A 19,874-nucleotide genomic window follows, 5' to 3' on the forward strand; every position below is an offset into this window, starting at 1 on the left:
TTACTGAATAGGGAGTGAGATGGTCAGACCTGTGATTTGGAAGCGCAATTTAACATCTGAGTGGAGAATAGACCAGAAAGCTTTGAGGCAGGGAAAGCAACCAGATTGCTATTGCAATAGTCTAAGAATGAGGTGAAAAACACCTACCTGCACTAGGATGGTGGTAACATCAGAGTAGAAAACAGGTATTACAGGGGATGCTACGTAAGTAGAATTAACAGGACTTGACAATAGATTGTATAGATTGTGAGAGAGAATGAAAAGCTGAGAATCTCACATAGATTATGAGCCTGCTTGTCTGGAAAGATAGTGGTGCCCTTAATTGTAAGAGGAAAGTTAGTTAGAGGGAAGGGCTTAGGATCAAATTCAAAGAGGTGAGTTTTGAAGCCCCTGGAAATTAGCTTGTGACAATGAAGCATTGTGTAGATACTGAGACCCGTGACCCCTCCAAATGATGCCACAATCATGCATGGATATAATTGCCAGACCACCAGAATGTGAAATGATCTCCACCTTATGTGAAATGATCTAAATTGGGGATATATGATCTGATTTTTGGTAATCTTGCTTTAAAGGTCTCATTACTTTATAACCAATCAGCAAGAATTTATTAACTGCTTTCTGTGTACCAGGAACTGTTCTAGACTCTGGGGAAACATGAAAAAGAATGAAACAATGCCTGCTTTCACGGAGATCACATTTTCTTGGGGGAATAAACCACCCCTTGCACATGGGTTGCTTAACAATACAAATAATAGGTTGAGCGGGTATAATGCATATCCGCACTATTTAGCCCCTCATATCCCTAAAGAACATAATGTCACCCAGAAGAAACTGCTTTGGGGATAGAAAGGAGGTGAGTGCAAGGGAAGGGACTCATAACAACTGGGGGGGGGCATGGAAAATCCTGGCACACTGTTCTTTGCTTTGCTATTATAAAGCACTTAGTGATCTTTCCAGTTAGAACCTTAATTATGGAAAATCTCATTTGTATTACATGATTTATTTAAAGCCCTCTCCTTCCAAGAGTATAAAATCCAGGTTTTGAAGCACCTCTCAAAACAATTTATTCTTCTCCACTGACTAACTACTTTGGCCCACAATCTTGAATTTAGATTGCATTATGCCAAAGCAAAACACTTTAATAACTTAATCAAACATTTAAAATCCAGCTCACAGTCGTGTAACATACAGAAGCAGCTCTCTAGCCAGAGATCAATTACCAGTTCCCTTCTAAATCTCCAAATCTCAGTGAATTCACACACACACACACACACACACACACACACATATGTGTGTTGGGAAACGAAAGTTGGCCCACACGTTTTCAGCCTCAGAGCAAAAAGTTCCCCCCTAAACTTTGAATTGAAAGGACTTGTTTTTTCAGCTTTCTTTTCCCTATCATTCTAGCCAAAAATCTGACTTAGGGGCCACAGAAGGCACCAAATGAAGGCGAAATTCTGGTCTTTAAAGTAATCAGATAAAGGAGCCTAGGTTATATGTCTTAGCAGAAGACATACCCTTTTTCACTTGCGCACAGCATTAATTAGTTTATATTTCTGTAGCACTTTAAGGTTTACGAGTCACCTTCCTCAAAGCATCCCTGTGAGTAACCTAAGTGTTAAGAAACTGAGAGTAAATGAAGTGTCCATGGTCATGTAGCTAATAAGAGTCAGAGCCAGGACTCTGACTCAGGTATTCTGACCCAAAGAATGACAGCATCATCTAGTCCCCAAATCTCATTTTACAATTGGAGAAACATGGGTCTCAAAGGTAGTACAAATAGTAAATGGTAGTCGGGATTCAAACTCAGGTCCTCTGATACCAAATGTCAGTTTCTTTCCATTGCATCACACTTATTCCAAGTCTATTATCTAATTATGTGATATAACCTTGTCTTTCAGCATATTTTTAACTTTAAAGCACCTCCAAATACCTCATCACTCATAAAACCCCTGAAAGGAAGGCAAGTCCTTCACCCCCTTTTAACAGATGACAAAACTGAGGGCAAGAGGTTAAAAGTGAAGTCAAACAACAAATGAATGACAGAGATAGAAATATAGACCAGCTAGTCCAGTGGTTTGTTCCATTTCACTCTGGTACACTTTTTACCAGACAAATGCTGCTTTAACTGGCTATACACTATTATCCATTTCTTCCAACCTATTTCCTTTTCCCTCTCATAACCAACAGGTTTAGTCAGATTATTCCTGTTTGCTATTAACTGAGTTAATGAACACAAGGACCAGCAAATCCTCTCTCATCATCTAAAAAGTATTTCTCACCTCCTTTCCTTTATTCCCCACCCCCACAGCAGAATGATGCTTAACTCATTCCATACGAGATAGGTGAGGGTTTTTGCAAAGGGTTTATAGATCTTCCAGAACAGATCCTATGTCATAATCCTCAGCCTAGCTTTCCCACAACCCTGCACTATCATAAAGTCTTTTTTTTTTTTTTGTGAGGCAATTGGGGTTAAGTGACTTGCCTAGGGTCACACAGCTAGTAAGTGTTAAGTGTCTGAGGCTGGATTTGAACTTAGGTATTCCTGACTCCAGGGCTGGTGCTCTATCCACTGGGCCACCTAGCTGCCCCTTAAAGTCTTATTTTTGAGAGACAACTAAGTGCGGTGGATAAACTGCAGGACTTAGAGTCAGGAAGACATGAATTTGAATCCTACCTCAGACATTTACTAGCTGCACAGAACACAGGCAAGTCACTTAAGCTTTTTCAAACTCAAGTTTCCTCATCTGTGAAATGGAGATTAATAATAGCACCTACTTCACAGGAATGTTGTGAGAATTGATAAGTTATGTATGTAAAGCAAGAGAAGTAACAGTCATAGAACTTAAAAGTCATGACACCACGGGACAGGTCCTAACTCTGTCAGACTGCTGAATCTTTCTATTCCTCAATTTCCTCAACTGTAAATTTTAATTCACTTGTATTACCTACCTGACAGAGTTACTGTGAAGAGTGCTATCTACATATGATCTATTTTTATTAAGTTTGCCTTTTTTATCAAATACATGAAACATCATAGGCCCTACCAGTACCAGATCTCAAACTAGACTTCCAAAGCTGTAATCATTGGCACTGGGCAAAAAATGAGGAAGTTGATCAGTGGAACAGATTAGGTACGCAATTTACAGACACAAATGAGCACAGTAACCTAGTGTTTGAAAAAGCCAAAGATCCCAGCTATTGGGGCAACTCACTACTTGACAAAAATTGTTGGGAAACTTAGAAAGTAGTCTGGCAGAAACTAGGGATAGGCCAATATCTCACACCATGTACCAAGATAAGCTCAAAGTGGGTGTGTGATTTAGAAATGAAGGGTGATACCACAAGCAAATTAGGAGAACAAGGAAGAAATTACTTGTCAGCTCTATGGATGGGAGAAGAGTTCATGACCAAAAAAAAAATGAGTAAGGTTCAGAGGAAGCAAAATGGATAATTTTTATTACAAAAATTTTTTAATTGTGTTGTATCAATACAACTAAAATTAGAAGAAAAGCAGAAAACTGGGAAAAAATAGTTGCTGCAAGTTTCTCAAATGAAGGTCTCATTTCTGAAATAAATAGGGGATTGAGTCAAATTTACAAGAATAATAGCCATACCCCAATTGATAAATGATCAAAAGATATTACTAGGCAGTTTTCAGAAGAAAAAAACTCAAAACCATCAACAGCCATATGAACGAAAGCTTTAAATCACTATTAACTAGAGAAATTAAAACAACTCTGAGGTGCTCCTTCATGCCATCATATTGGCTAAAGTGTCAAAAATGTGAAAATGACATACTCTGGAAGAAATGTAGGAAAATAAATGACACTAATGCACTGCTGGTGAAGCTGTGAACTAGACCAATTATTCTAGAAAGCAATTTAGAACTATGTCTAAAAAGCTGCTAAACTGTGCATACCTTTTTATGGTTTGGGGGGTTTTTTGCAGGGCAATGAGGGTTACGTGACTTTCCCAGGGTCACACAGTTACCAAGTGTCAAGTGCCTGAGGCCGAATTTGAACTCAGGCCATCCTGAATTCAAAACTGGTGCTTTATCTGCTGCACCACCTAGTTGCCTTGCGCCACCTAGTTGTCCCTGTGCATACCTTTTGACCCAGCAATACCACAATAGTTTTAATTTATAGCCCAGAGAGATAAAAGAAAAAGAACCATCATGTACAAAATATTTATAGCAGCTCTTTTTTGTAGTGACAAAGAATTAGGAACTGAAGGGATGTCCATCAATTGGCAAATGGCTAAATAAGTTACAATATATGGAATGCTATTATGCTAAGAAATGTTGCAGGAGATAGTTTCGAAAAGCCTGGGAAGAAATAACTGAATTGATACAAAATGAACAGAACCAGGAGAAAAATTTACACAGTAATATTAAAATAAAAATAATCAATGCTGAAAGACTTATTAGCTCAGATCAACACAATGACCCACAACAATTCCAAAGGATTCAAGATGGAACGTGCAATCTACCTCCAGATAGAGAACTGATGGACTTGAAATGCAAACTAAAGAATATTTTTTTCTATTTCTTTTTCTTGCTTGCTTTTTTTTTTGTAATATGACTAAGGTAGAAATTTGTTTTGCATAACTATACATAATAATGGGTTTTGTTTTTTCTTGCCTTCACAATGGGTGGGGGGAAAGGAGAGGAAGACCTGGAAAAAATTACTTTGGAAAAAATGTCATATCCTCAAAAGCCCTATTTATAATGTATTATCAAATTATGTAGAATATTAAGTAAAAAGTTATTTGTAGTTCCTTGCCTTTTGACATTAAAAAAAAATCACAGGATCCTTTCCTCTTGTTTTATTCTCAAGTAAAAAAGGTATTTTCTGTAATTATTGTTTAAAAACTTGAAGTTTATTCAATCTCCTTTAGTCTTCTCCTCTTTTGCTTTATATCAAATGAGTCAACAAGCTTTTATTATGCACCTACTATGTGTTATGCAGTGTGCTAAGCACTGGAGACGAAAGGTCAAAACCAGTCTCTCCTCTCAAGAGGCTCACAATGTAATGGAGGAAACAACATAGGAACAGATATCCACAAACAAGATCTCTACAAGGTAAATTGATGATAGTTCCAGGGGAAAGGCATGAGCATTAAGGTGAATCAGGAAAGGCTTCTTTGAGCCTCTTAGGTTTTAGCTAAGACTTGGAAGAAATCTAGAGTAGCCAGGAGGTGGAAATGAGAAGGAAAAATCAGGTGCGGGGGACAATGGTCTAACAATGAACATAAGCCAGATGAAAAATAAAAAGGTAATGTCTTCTCAGTGGACACAAAAATGGGAATTGAGTAGAATTCTACTGTACATTATTGATCTGGGATTGGTGATCTTGGCTAACTGGAGTACAAAGGTCTCTGTTTTTGACTGTCTTGAAATTCTTTTCTAGCTGGTCCAAAAGAACATGTACTTGGTATTGTGACTGACCATTAATCTTGCTCTGTAAATATTTAAGAATCAAAAAGCAACATTTCCCAGGTATAAAATGTGAAGGGGTTTTTTGATTTGCTTTTGTGTGAATTTTTTTAAAGGAATAACAAAATAAAGTGATTGAAAATCTGTCAACAGTAGTGTTTCTGGCAATGACAGCTGACACCCACACTAGACTCTGGGGTGTTTTTCATAGAGTTGAAAGTAATTTAAAGAAAAACACAAGAGGTGATCTAGTTTACCAAGAAAATCTTATCCTTGATAAGGAGTTAATAACAGTGGCAGTGCTTTGATATTGATACAAATGAGGTCACATGAAGAAAAAGATGCATTTGTTCGACAGTTTGGTTGTATGCCCTCTGAATGAGCTGCTACAATATACCTAACACAATGTATTATTTTGAACAGGAGAAATAAACAGCTGTTTCAGAATTTAAAAAACAACTACCGTGTTGCTTTAAAAATATTATTGGCACGGTATATATAATATACCTATATAAAGCACTGTGAATTTTATAGCACTATATGAATTACATATGTAGATACATATATGTATGTGTATATATGTATATATATACACATTTCATGTAGTACTTTAAAGTTTGAAAAACGCACACCTTAGATATATAATGTGTCTCAAAAGTCTTGGTGCAGTTTTAAGCTATTAGACCCTAGCTATTAATAGTTATTACAATAGTTTAAAATTGCACCAAGACTTTTGGGACACCTGTATCATCTTATTTTATATGCTATGTCTTCTGACAACAAGTAAGCATTATCTTGGCCATCATATCCCATACCACAGTTCTGCAATAATAATTGGCATTCACTCATTGCATGAAGCCTTTCATAAACTGCCCAGGGCTATGTCTTACCCAGTTCCTTTCTATCTGATCATCCCAAGGGAGACAACCTAGAATTGAAGCAACCCCTTTGGAAAGGAATAACTGAGAATTGTATGACTCCCTATATCCTTCTTCTTCTTCTTCTTCCTCCTCCTCCTCCTCCTCTTCTCTTTATTTATATGGAAAACAAGACTAGTTTGTGATCATTTCTATAACTATTATTTTAATCATCAGAGACAATGGAATTATTTGGACTGGACCATGTTCATCCCTGATGGGCTATATGAGAAAGTAAAAATTCACCATGGGTTCACTTGGGATAGTCTAGAAGAATGAAGAGACACAGATAAGATGAGCAAGGTCCTCTTTAGTAACTAACCTTAATGAAAGCAGGCAGTCACATTAACACTGGTTTACCACAACCCTTCCTTATAGTCACGACTTCTTAAACATTAAAGGCAATTAACAAATGTTTATTGAATTGGGTTGCCATTGCCAAAGAAGCCATCACTTAGTGGCCAACCAACTGTTGATGAATATATTTTGCTAGGTTGATCTATGGACACTCAATTCTATCCTTGAGACTATAATCATTAAGGTGTCTAATCCCTAAAGTATTGATAAGTGAAACTAGCAGAAGGATCACACTTATACTTAGCATAATGCCTGGTATATAATAGGTACTTAGCAAATGCTTCTACTTTTCTTTTTCTTATTCTTCTGTTCTTATTCCTCTTCTTCTCCTTTTTGTTATACAGAAAATGGGACTAGCTTATCCATATTTCTATAACTATTATATTTATCACCAAATACAATGGAATTATTTGGACTCTACATTTATCTCTGATATAATATATGAAAAAATAGAAATGATATGAAAAGATGAAATCAGGAAGTATGTTTGGACCAGAAAAAATCAATCTATCTATCCATCCATCCATCCATCTATCATCTATCTATTGATCTATTTATCTATCAGAACCCCATGCTGGAGGTGACAAAATTTTATAAAACAAAATTATATGTCATTCTTTTGAAGATATTTCATGGAGAGAAAAATAGGAAAAGAATGCCAAAAATACAAAAAAGTCACGGATTGGATAAAGATGATGAAGACATGTCAACAGTTACTAAAACACATATTTATTTTTTCATCCTTATTTTGACATTTTATGGATCTGTGATCTCACCAATATGAAAAGCACCTCCTTTGGAGAAGACCTACCCATTGCTTTTCAACTGTGTCTCTTATCCATGTCCTCCTACTTATCTGCGAAATTACCCAGACTCCCAGGGTGCCTTCATCTATATCAAGGGTTCTTAATGTTTTGTGCCATGGACTCCTTCATTGGTCTGGTAACACCTATGGACCCTTTCTCAGAATAATGTTTTTAAATGCATAAAAGAAAATCTAAAAGAAAATACGTTGAAATATAGTTATGCAAATATTGAGAAAAATTTAAACAGGCCAACTAAAATCTATCCACAGACCCAGGTCTAGAACTTCTGCTCTAGAACTCTTGACACTGTGTAGAAAATGATAAAGGACATGGATGTTCATTGGCTAGCCCTGGTTCCTAGTACATGCATGATTACCTCACCTTCTTTTCCTATTCAATGACCTTCTTTACACACCTTCTCCTGTATACACTCCTTGCTAGCAACATATTTCAGGCAATTCACACCCACTCTGCTCTCCTCAATGTCTTTTGACCAACAAATATAATACTATAGAGACCGTGGTACTCTATGGTTTGTAGCCATATAGTATTATCAGAAGATTATTCAGAAGATGAGTCTTCATTTCAGAAAAAATTATGATCATTAAAAGTACCTCATAATTTCCCCAAAGAAATATAGCACCTTCTTCTCCCTCTCTTTAATTCTAGGCCCAACTCACTCTATTTCCAATATATGTCCAATATGTATATTCTGATTGACCAATTATATGGGTTGATTGAACAATGTAGGGTCGAGGCATCAAACAGGTGGCCCAGTGTGGCCTAAACCAGAGTCAAATACAGTTGGGAAATATTTAGCAAAACAAATAAAAATACAATAAAACATAGATAACGTTACATTTTAAAACCAAGTCAATATGTAACCTACAGGGATCCTTCCATACCCCATTTCTATTTGAGTTTGAGACCAGTGGTGCAGAGAACACAAGACCTCAAAGGGCTTTATACCTATAAAAACTATTTTTAAAAGCATGTGATTTGACAGAGCAAAAAGGGATATTATCCAGGAAATATATGATTTGTTATGAGACTATTTCTTCAGAGGTGGGGAGGGGGGAGGAAGAAAGTGGAGTTTAGTGGTTTGTGATACATATGGAGAGGGTAAAAAGCATCCAAAAATATTTTTAAAGCTCTCATCCAAACAAGGTATCTTTTGTGAATGTGTCAATATCATACATGATTGTATGAAAGATGCAATGAGTTGCATCAAATTTCCTATGATTATTAATAACAAGCCAGGTATACAAAATAGCGATGGATGTTCACCAAGGATTATTTGTCACAGTCATCGAAAGTCTTCAAACAAAGGCTGGATGATTAAATGTCAGTTATATCATAATGGGGATCCTTAGGGTAGGGGAGTCTGGGTCAGACTAGCGAGCAGCTGAAGTGCTTCCCAACTCTGAAATTATGTGATTATACAATGTTCAGCACAGAGTCTAAATGGAAAGGAGATTCCTTGAAGATGATGAAGCCCTCCAGATACTCCTGTTTGAGAATGATTAGCTAATTGCATCGAGCCCCAGAATAACGCAGGACCTCCTAAATTAGATACATGTATACTCCAAAGGGTTTTGCCTAAATATTCATCCAGGAAAATCCAAATGGACGAAACATGCATCTTTGTATAGACCATAATGAGCAATGTCAATGACAACCTACTTTCTAAAATTGATCAAATCTCCATGGGAAGGTTTCTACATACACTTTGAGGACATCCTTGAGGACAATATGAGAGGAGAAGCAGGTTTTAACAAGTTCATTTTGACAGCAGGCTTCATCATTATAGCCACACAACTGAGTCAAAGGTGTAAAGAATTAAAGCATCCATTGTGTTTAATGTATATTGATTTCAAAAAAGGCATTTATTTGATACAATTGAGTAAAATGCATCCCTAAAGGCTGTCCTCCTAAAAGTTTTCTATTTATATGTGAAGCTAACGTAATATATCTTGAACAAAGAAACTAGAAGTATCTCCGACCCTCACATTCTTCATGTCAGGTGATGTTTAAAACAGGAAGACATATATTCAGCAAGGGTTTTGTCACTGACCAGGATGTCCCAGACAAGTTCAAAATAGGAGAAAGATCCCCAAAGACTGAAGTCTTCTACACCTTCCGGTCTTCATGCAATATTGTGTGGATTGCCTCAAGTCCCAGAACATTACACAGCCTCCTTAATGACAGCCATGATTATCCAAGAGAAGAGCCTAACAATCAGCCTCAAACAAATTAGGGAAAACAAATTGATAAAGAATGCATGTTAGTCATAGCATGGAATCTAGCTGCATAGCCAGTACATTCATCCAGGAGAGGCACTGCAAATACACAGTGAAGTGAAACCAGAATTGAATAGCAAAAAGGGAACATTTGGGATTGTATTTTGGGAAACTGCCTGGTGTTTTTAATGACCCAATCTGCTCCCCAACATGCATAATTTTTAGCACCAGTGTTCTCCTCAAGTGATGGTTTAGGGTTGTGAATCTTGGAACACCATAATTTCTGAAAAATTCTAAATGTGGGAGTCCACAAGGGTAATAAAGAGACACAAGAAGGCAAAAGTAGATTGTAGCATACAAGAAATAATATAAGAGATATCATCCAGGAAATATATGATTTGTTATGAGATGACTTCTTTTGTGGGGGGGGGTGGAAGAAAGTGGAGTATAGTGGTTTGTGATACATATGGAGGGGGGAAAAGCATCCAAAAAAGATTTTTTAAAGCAAAGAAGGAAAAAAAAATGCAGAAGGGACCCAAACTAGCAGAGCAATTTTGTTACTACTATGTTCAATTTAGCATCTATTTGAGTTGTAAAGGAGATATAAATACCATATGTAAAAGAAACTCACAGTTTCTTTTGCAATATTCTCTCTTGTTCTTTGCATATTGAAATGTTCAGGTTTGTTGATGATTAAGTTCATAATAAAAAAATTTAAAGAAGGTTGTATAGTCACATAGTTATAACAAGGCATAATAGATGCATGGACCAACTGTCACACTAATACTCATGCAATATTAAAAAAAAAAAAACACCTAGACAAAGTTCTCCAGTAGATTGGGTAGATCCACTGTGGGAGATCTATGGATCAAGATCAATAAGAATCGCAAGGGATGAGAAGGCATGGATGGGTAGTGAGCTTCATTGATGGAGATGATACCCACATTGATGAGACTGCAGAGCCACTGAAATGAACTGAACTAAGATATCAAATAGAAGTTATAGTTCTCAGGTCTCATGTGTGCCCAGCTGGGCAATGCCTGTTGATTTGCTCTGTCAGGTCACTGGTATAGGCTGTCATTTCTACAAAGTTCCTCAGTGAATTAGCCTATGTTATAAAAGGGGCAGAGTTTCTCTGGAATCAGTGTTCATAAGTCCTCAGCCATGCATATTATATGATATACTAGACCGAGAAAGAGAAATAAACAGCCCACCAACATATATTATCTTTGTTCCCTCAAGGCAGAAGTGTATATGAATGCTTATTTGCAGAGTTTTATTTAAACAAACTCCACATGTCTGCAACAGAGAACAATTAGTCAAATTAATGAATTATGATTCTATTTACACTTCTATTCCCAAGGCTATTTAGAGTAAGAGACTGTGACTTGACCGTGGCTCTTCAAAAGTAACAATGTGTTCAAATTTCACTTTTTGTGATTCACATAAATGACCCAGACTCTACAAACATGCTGACATAGTCCTAAATAAAAACAGAAAACTTCACTATGATTTGCCTTGAGAACAAAATCTAAAAAGAAATATAAATCAATTTTCTAATTGTTCAAACGTTTTGTGAATATTAGCTAGTATTCAATTTTTAGCTGTTATCCTGTCAAGAAAGAAATTACATTCTTTCCAATCAAGTCATTGAAACCATGTGCTATGATTTAAGTGGCAAGGGCTTTTATGAAGACTTTTGATATGATAATTAAAGAGTGGGAACCAATTTTTAGGGGAAAACTGTGAGATTACTTTTATCTGCTATGAAGGACTTAGATCATTTATGAAAGTACCCAGGAAAATATGGACACCATTATTCTTCATACAGGATCCCATAGTGTCATATGGAATGACCCCAGTTGAAGTAGGAATATATCCCTCTACCATTCACAGAGCATAAGGCATCACAAGCTAGTCAGCATCAGACTTTCCAGTTGACTGAACCACCTCTCCAAAAACTCAATTTGGCCAAAGAAGTAAATTATTATGGTAAGATATGTCACTATTGAAGCCATCTCTCCAGACAGGAGTGGGACCACCATAAAATAGCCTATCTCCCATGATGTTGAAGGCAGTAGTAAAAAGAAGTGCTTATCAACACAAGTAATAACTCATCTAGGTATTCAGCACCCGGAAAACCAAAAGATAATATCCATATCTAGTAAATAGACAAGTTACCTATAAAAAATAGACACTGCCCAGGTGGGCACTGGGACAGCTCAACCAAAGTTACCAGGGATGTAGTTAAAATTATTTAACAAGTAAATGGCATATTTCTGGGGCTCCATTTCTGTTGCTAACAAAGGCAAAGCCGCTGACCTATTTTTAAACCACAGGCAAAACTATTTTCTTGTGGAAACATGTGAGCTTGCTGACATTGGTGATTGTGGCTGATGCTAGCAGATGAACATCCATCATCTACCTCTGCTCCTCATCCTTCCTTTGATACAAAAATGGGGTGGAGGGGACCCTAAAAGAAAATGGTGATCACCACTTAACAGGAAGGTAATGGATTGTATTCATGAGACATGCAAAAAAATGAGACATAAACAGTCAATCTAGCAATTTGTTTTGCCTGACACTACATATTTGTTGCAGAGGTTTTGTTTAACTTTTTTTTTTTTGCTCCAGTTCAGGGGCAGTGGGGGGGGGGCGGGAGGAAGAAAATATATTTTTTGCTAAGTGAAAAAAATTAAATTTAAAAAATGAAGGGAAGGAGGGAGGAAAATAGGGAGAAAAAGAAAAGAGAGAAAAAAGGAAGGCAGGCAGGCAGGCAGGCAGGCAGGCAGGCAGGCAGGCAGGCAGGCAGGCAGGCAGGCAGGCAGGCAGGCAGGCAGGCAGGAAGGAAGGAAGGAAGGAAGGAAGGAAGGAAGGAAGGAAGGAAGGAAGGAAGGAAGGAAGGAAGGAAGGAAGGAAGGAAGGAAGGAAGGAAGGAAGGAAGGAAGGAGAAGAAAGAATACTAAAGAACAGAAATGGAACTTTTGCTGCCAAAATTAGGAGGGACAGGGATTATCTGACAATGATTCTAGTTTCCATGGAAGGGAGTCCTATAAACCTTTCTACCACCCAAAAGGAGATGATCTAACATGAGGCAAAAATTCAATAGTTTAAATATTGAGTCAGATTGAAAGCTCCAAAAGAAACATTCAAGGTTATGGCTTCAGAGTCATAAGGGACATCAGAAGCCAAATAATTCAACTTCTTCATTCTATAGAGAAGACAACTGGGGTGCAGCAACTTGAAATGAGTTGTCTATGGTTACACAGGTAGTAAGTATGCAGTGTCAGAACTGAGACTTGAACCTGGATCCTCTTAGTCCAAATCCAAGGTTCTTTTCAATCCTTCCTGCCTCCCTTATTCATATGCAAAAGGCCATTTTTAGGGAGGGGGTTTTTGTTCTCTCAGTCTCTCTGTCAATATGTCTGTCTGTCTTTCTCTCTGTCTCTGTCTCTCTTAAGAAAGAAATAAAAACTATTAAAGTTGCTCACAGCAGCAGCATCTCTTTAAAATACATTCAGGAGCTCTAAATGCAAGAGTAAACATTTCTATTAAAAGTCAGTTTTTCCAAGGAAGACCAAGCCAAAATCTACTTTTCAGAGAAGGATGACCAGGTACTTACAAGCGTTCCAACTGCTTCAGATCTTGGAAGGCCCCTCGCTCTATCACACTGACCTGGTTTTCTTCAAGATGCCTAGAATCACAGAAATAGCAACAGTCAGGGCAATGTTGGTCTATGCCTCTTACTTGCTCCACACTCATGTTTGTGGAAGGGTCAGTGACCATGCCCAGGGGTCCCAGGTAGACTCTCCCCGGCTCAATCTTGAAAAAGTTTTGAATTTTGGTTTGTGGTTGTTTTTTTTTTTGGGGGGGGGGGTAGGGAAGTTAATCACTTCCCTCCTAGCTCAGCACCACGGTAACCGGGGGTTTACCGCCCGCACACTTCTACCTGACAGATTGGTTTCCATGCATCTATTTTAAGAATGTTCCCAGCAAATGTCCCCCCAAGCACTGCAGGGTGTTGCAAAGAAAAGAAAGAGGGAAAGCTGATCCTTTCAAAAGCCACAGAAATAATCAGCATCTCTCTACCTGGCGCTCCTTTCCTCCAAGGAGTTTAAAACACTTCACATAAACCATGCTCACCCTAGACCCCCTGGGGACACCCTGATTGGAGGAAAGGGTTTGCTGGGTACTGACATGTTTAGGAGAGCTATCCAGATTCCAGACCCTCCTCTGTCTTCTTGTGTCTAATCTCCCATGGATGCAATTCCACTGTGAAGTTGTAAGAGAGCAAGCAAGTCCTTCATTTTTAAATGGCCCATCTGACCCTTGAAGAGAGAAGCTAGGTCTCTTCAATGCCAGTCACATTTTCTACCTATAGGAACTTCAAATCACCAAAACAGACAAACCAAGCCTCCCCAAAAATGGTTTACTAAGGGGAAATCTAAACTCTCTACTTATATGAGTTTGATACATTTAGGGTCATTTTAATCTTCCTGAGGGATTAAGCCCTTCTATTTCACCTTCAATGTACAAGGAAATATTTGTTTTACTAACTTAAAAAAAAAAAAGAAACATGACAGCTTAAAATGGATTAAATGAACACGGGGGAAGGGAACTATGAATGAGGCTGCTGCATATTCTTCTGCATGTGACTGTTCCAGGGCTAGGTCAAGATTACTGGCTCTGGTTGGGTCTGAACAGGATTTAATAGAGAGCCTTCCGCTTCTGGTGAGCTGCAACCTAGGGAACCATTTATTTTTTCAGAAAGAGAAAGCTGAGACAGGCTGTGTGGACTTCTCTAGTTAAGACACTGGAAGGAAGATCTGCTAAAGGAGATGTGAGTAAAACTAGGAAAGCCAAGCTTCCAGTCCTCTAAGATATAGAAAGCAAAGGAGAATGCTCACAACATAAAAAATATTTCATATGAATGTAAGGAAATAACGCTAAAAAAAAATCACAGACTGAACAGAATCATAGAATATTTTTTTTGGGGGTGGGGGGTGAGGCAATAGGGGTTAAGTGACTTGCTCAGGGTCACATAGCTAGTAAGTGTTAAGTGTCTGAGGCCAAATTTGAACTCAGGTCCTCCTGACTCCAGGGCCAGTGCTCTATGCACTGCGCCACCTAGCTGCCCCCTAGAATCATAGAATTTTATAGCTGGGACAGACCAGTCAATCAAGACTCCTCATTTGAAAGAGGAGAGATGCGGGCCCCGAGAGTGGATGTCATTTGTCTAAAGTCACACAGCAAGTCAGTAGTAAAGCCAGGGATCCTGACTCAGGTGGTGTCTCCTCTCACCCTGCAAGGAATAACAATGATAACAACTCACATTCATATAGTGCTTTGTTCAGAGGTTTTCTCCGCAACAACAAAGTGAGGTTAGGCAGTATAAGTATTCTCATCCCCATTTAACAGATGAGGAAAGAGTTTTGGAAGAGATTGCAGGACTAGTCCACCAGCCACACTGCTGATACAGACAGGAGTAGGGACTCTGATAAAAATTAACACGGAAAATTCAGAAGTCTCTTGGAATGTTAACAGATTCAAATGAACTCATCCTGTTATAGAAAGCACAATTTTACTGTACTTTTAAGTTTATTCATTTGTGATTTTTTTTCCCCCTGAATCAATAAAACAAGCCACAAGACTGGGTGGTGGTATTTTCTAACTTTTGCACAAGGACCAGATTGACAACAGCTGAGCTGTCACATTTAGGCTAACTTTCTGGAGGGGCCTCTCACAAACCTCCCATGGAGCACTCCCCCCACCCCGCCCTACCATTCCTGTACCAGCCACTAAAATATCCTTGCCTTTTCTTTCACAAGAATGAGAAGATTGCAACATTATGTAATGGGAAGAGAAATGAACCAGATGTGTGACCTTGGGAAAGTCACCAAACTGCTTTTTGAAGACCAGTTGTTCCCTTACCTGTAAAGTGGTAGAGTCGAATTGGATGAGCCCTCAATTCCCTTCCACCTCTAAAATTCTGGGATCCATAGTTTAAGGTCCACTCCAACTCTAGCATCCTCCATTCTAAGGTCCCATCCTGCTGCCTGGCCATTCTATATTCTGTTCTAAGGTCCCTTCTAGCTCTAGCACCTTCTGCTCTCATAACATGACATCCAGAAGTCTTTGCTACAATGTCCATACTATGAAAAGACTGACTTGTCCTAGGAAGGTTACCATCCTTAATTCCATCATAGCAGCAAAGACATTTGGAAGCACCAGGCTCAGGAAGGCATACAAGGACCCAGAAGGAACTGGACACCAGGACAATTAGCTTGTCATGCCCTGGGTCTGCTCCGAATTAGGCCAACACAGACTTTGCTCATTTTCTGCTTTTTTAGCATTGTTGTTTTTTAGTTTTAACACTGAATTAGACTCGGAAATTACCCACATGTGATGATGGCCAGGGAGGATTTTAACTCTTTTATTGACCCCATTTGGAATAAAGCTGGTTCCCACATTTTAAACATAGCAGAATCCTTGTGACATATTATTCAGAAAGGGAGGCTAATTGATACCACCAGAAGAATCTTTCTCCCACTCCCTTCCCCTCCTCCAACCTCTCAAGAAAACAAGCCCTTATTGGGTAATTCATAAGTCTTCTCCATGAATGGATTTCATTTTGTAGAAAATTATAATGGGGATGAGGTTGAAGTTCCCCAAACCATTCCATCTGATCTTGCCCCTTCACCTGCACAACATTAACAGTCCTATGTGGCAAATGGGGTGGTAAGTTAAAATTATTCAAGAGTATTGATTTTTTTTTTGGCTTCACTACAAACTGTAAATAAGAAGCAGATATGGGGAATGTGCTGGGGTGTGATGAAAGCTTTTCAAAGAGAGTAGTTGTCTAGGTTACTCAAGCTAGAAAGAATACATTGAGGAAAAATATGGCCCAAATGTCTGGGTATTTTACTAGTGCATGTTAGAAAATATTTCAGTCACCTTATGCAGCAGTCTTTCAGTATAAAAAGGGGGCACTTGAATTGGATTGTCTTCAAGCAGATAAGGTAGATAATGAAACACAGCATATTCACAGTCTGTGAACGGGCAGGGACATTTTTGGCACGGCTTATCAAACAGGAAGAATGTCCCAATTAACTCAGGAGATAAACTGCTGTAAAAGGAATGCTGTAGACCATCCAGAGGATATTAATACAATCTTTTGTGATTATTTTAAACTTTCTATTTGCTGAAAGCAGATATGGGAATTGGAATTTTTATTAGGCTTTCAAATGCAATAGAAAGCAAACCAAAGCTCTGGGCTTTGTACGTGTACATACACACACACACACACACACACACACACACACACACAAGCAGCCATGCTAGAAAATGAAACATTGGGTGAAATTTCTTTGTTGGAAAAAAAATCTCACAGATGTAGAAATGAGAAGGCCCTCTATTTCCCTCTTCCTTTTTTTAATATTAAAAAAGGACTATGCCACTGAAAGAAAATTCAGTTCTTTAACCGATCAGATGCCTGGGATCAGATAATTGTTGCCATTTATTTGTTTTCATTAATTCATTTAAAACAATGCCCTCGGAATTCACCCTAAATTTTATCCCAAATTTCTATCCTGACCAATCAGTGATGAAAACCATTTGACTGTTTATTTTACACTAAGACTGTGGAATGGCATTAAAAAGCCACCTTGCTAGCTTGAGGTTTGGAGGATGCTAAGGTATTAGAGCTGCCCCCCATCCTCCCCCAGATGGAAGGGGCTGTTTTGGGGGAGGGGACATTGAATATGCTGTGCCACTGGAGGTCCTTAAGCCCCCATGAGAGTTTGAATGACCAACCATGTGTCAGGACATTATAAGACAGGATTCATGTTTTGAGGGGGGGTCTCAGTGATTTCTGAGTTTCCTTACAACTCTACAATTCTATCACAGATCTGCTTACTCACACAACATCCTCTTCTCCTTGTAACTAGGATACTTTTTCCTCATTGGTTTCCCCAAACTGCGCACCATTGGCTAATAGGAGAGAGCCAGGCCACCTGAGTGAAGCTAAGGAGTGGGACTCCCCAGTGCTGTTAGAACACTGTGCCCTTTCATCCCATACAGTCCATATCCTGTCTGGTGTGTCTGGGGCCTGGGTGGTAGGGAAGGCAGAAGTGCCCACTGTCCCAGAGAATGGAAAACGAGGATTCATCTGATGGCCAACCATGTTACTTACAAGACTCGAAGATTCTTGAGCCCCGCAAAGTCTGTCTTGGTGATTCTGGTGATGTTATTTCTGTCCAGGTCACTATGATTGAAAAAAAAAGAGGGGGGTAAGATTTTTTAAAATCACACTAATTATTCACATTACTATAGCATTTTGGAATGTAACAACTAGTTTCTCACAAACATGTTGTGAGGTACACAGGTCCAAGATTTTTTAGATTGGACTTGTCCTATCGCTAGCATAGTTACAAAGAATTCCCCTCTACCAACACAGGTTTTTTTTTCTGCTATTTATAATTTTAGAGTTTCCTGTGCCATTGTAAGGTTAAGTGACTTGCTTAAATTCACAAGGTTTGTGACCAAGATGGACTTGAAGCCAGGGCTTCCTAACTCTAAATCTGGCTCTCTATCCACCAAACCAGGATACCTCTTGGCCCAAGTATTACAATCCCCATTCTGCAGATAAGGAAACTGTAACTATACAGAATTAAATGATTAGCATAAGATTAGGATAAGAAATTACAAGAGAATTTTTGTACGAGCTGCAGATGAAATACAAAGGCCAGCAGATGACAAACAAAAGGTTTAGAAACTCAGAAATGTATAAAATACATGTACAGTATTGCATAATACAGCCTATGACCAAATCCTTAATCTAAATTTTACAATAAGGTACTATAAACACCTCATAAAAGAAAAAGGAAAAAAATCAGACTTTTTCTTTGCTACAAAGGGAGGGTCAAATTTTTTTACTCAGATTTTCCAGCTGGTTAGGGGGCTGTGCCCCTACTCCCCTCACTGTGGAAGGAATAACTGTATATATCATCATTGAATCGTGTCTTCTGAGTTTCTAATCCACTTTCTATGACACCATGCTTTTTCTCACTAAAAAGGGGTTTTCAATCTAGATAAGACTTATGCCCCATGCAGCATAGGATCTTTGGTTATACAAGCACCTCAAAGGGATACTATGTATGTATCAGTCAGTATATATAAGTCTACAAATATTTATTAAGCATTTATTATGTGCCAGGTACTGTGCTAAAGTCAGAGAATACAAAGAAATGCAAAAATAATCCCTATACTAGAGAAGCTTACATTCTAATGGGAGGGAAAACATGAACACAACTACTTATCTACAAGTCACAGACAACACACCTGGAAGGCAATGCCAAAAGGAAGGCACTGTGCGAGGACACAAGGAGGCAGAAAAGATTTTTTGCTGAAAGTGAAATTTGAGGTGACCTTTAAAAGAATCCAAGCAAGCCAGGAGGCAGCAGTGAGGAGGGAAAGCTTTCCAGGCCTGGGAGGCAACCAGGGAAAAGAAGGGTTGAAGAAATAAAAGTGTTGTAGGTAAGGAACAGTCAATGGGCCCATTTGCTGGACTGCAGAGTATCTGAAGGACAGCTAGGTGGCAGAGTGGATAGAGTGCTGGCCCTGCAGTCAGGACAACACGAGTTCAAATCTAGCCTCAGACAATTACTAGTTGTGTGACCCTGGGCAAGTCACTAAACCCTGTTTGCTTCAGTTTCCACATCTGTAAAATGGGCTGGAGAAGGAAATGGCAAACCAATACAGTACCTTTGCCAAGAAAACCCTAAATGGGCTCACAACTGAAACGACTCAACAACAACAATAATAACAGACTACCTGAAGGGGAGTAAAGTACATGAAACCTGGAAAGATAGGAAGGGACCAAATGGAGAGGATTTAAATGCCGAACTGAGCATTTTTATATCTAATGCTGGAAAATAATAAGCGCCCACTGGCATTTATTCAGTAAAGAGCTGACATGATCAGATCTGAACTTTAGAAACATCATTTTGGTAGCAGAACAGAGGACAGATTGGAGCAAAGAGAGATTTGAGGCATGGAGACCTACCAGAAGGTTACTACAATATAACAGCCCAGGAACAGGAGGATGAAGGCCTGC

The 19,874-nt window shown here is 38.6% G+C and overlaps 1 protein-coding gene across 1 annotated transcript in view; it reads right to left on the bottom strand.

Annotated features, from left to right (window-relative positions):
• Positions 1-19,874, bottom strand: part of SLIT3 (slit guidance ligand 3) — an 815,836-nt gene that overhangs the window by 730,983 nt on the left and 64,979 nt on the right. Inside the window, exons 2-3 of the mRNA XM_043985299.1 lie at positions 17,952-18,023; positions 13,383-13,454 (exon numbers count right to left, since the gene is read on the bottom strand). Coding sequence (XP_043841234.1) covers positions 13,383-13,454; positions 17,952-18,023 — 144 coding nt within the window. The remainder of the gene's footprint in view (positions 1-13,382; positions 13,455-17,951; positions 18,024-19,874) is intronic.

This window comes from Dromiciops gliroides, chromosome 2 (assembly GCF_019393635.1).
Source record: "Dromiciops gliroides isolate mDroGli1 chromosome 2, mDroGli1.pri, whole genome shotgun sequence".
In the NCBI taxonomy this organism is placed as follows: domain Eukaryota; kingdom Metazoa; phylum Chordata; class Mammalia; order Microbiotheria; family Microbiotheriidae; genus Dromiciops; species Dromiciops gliroides.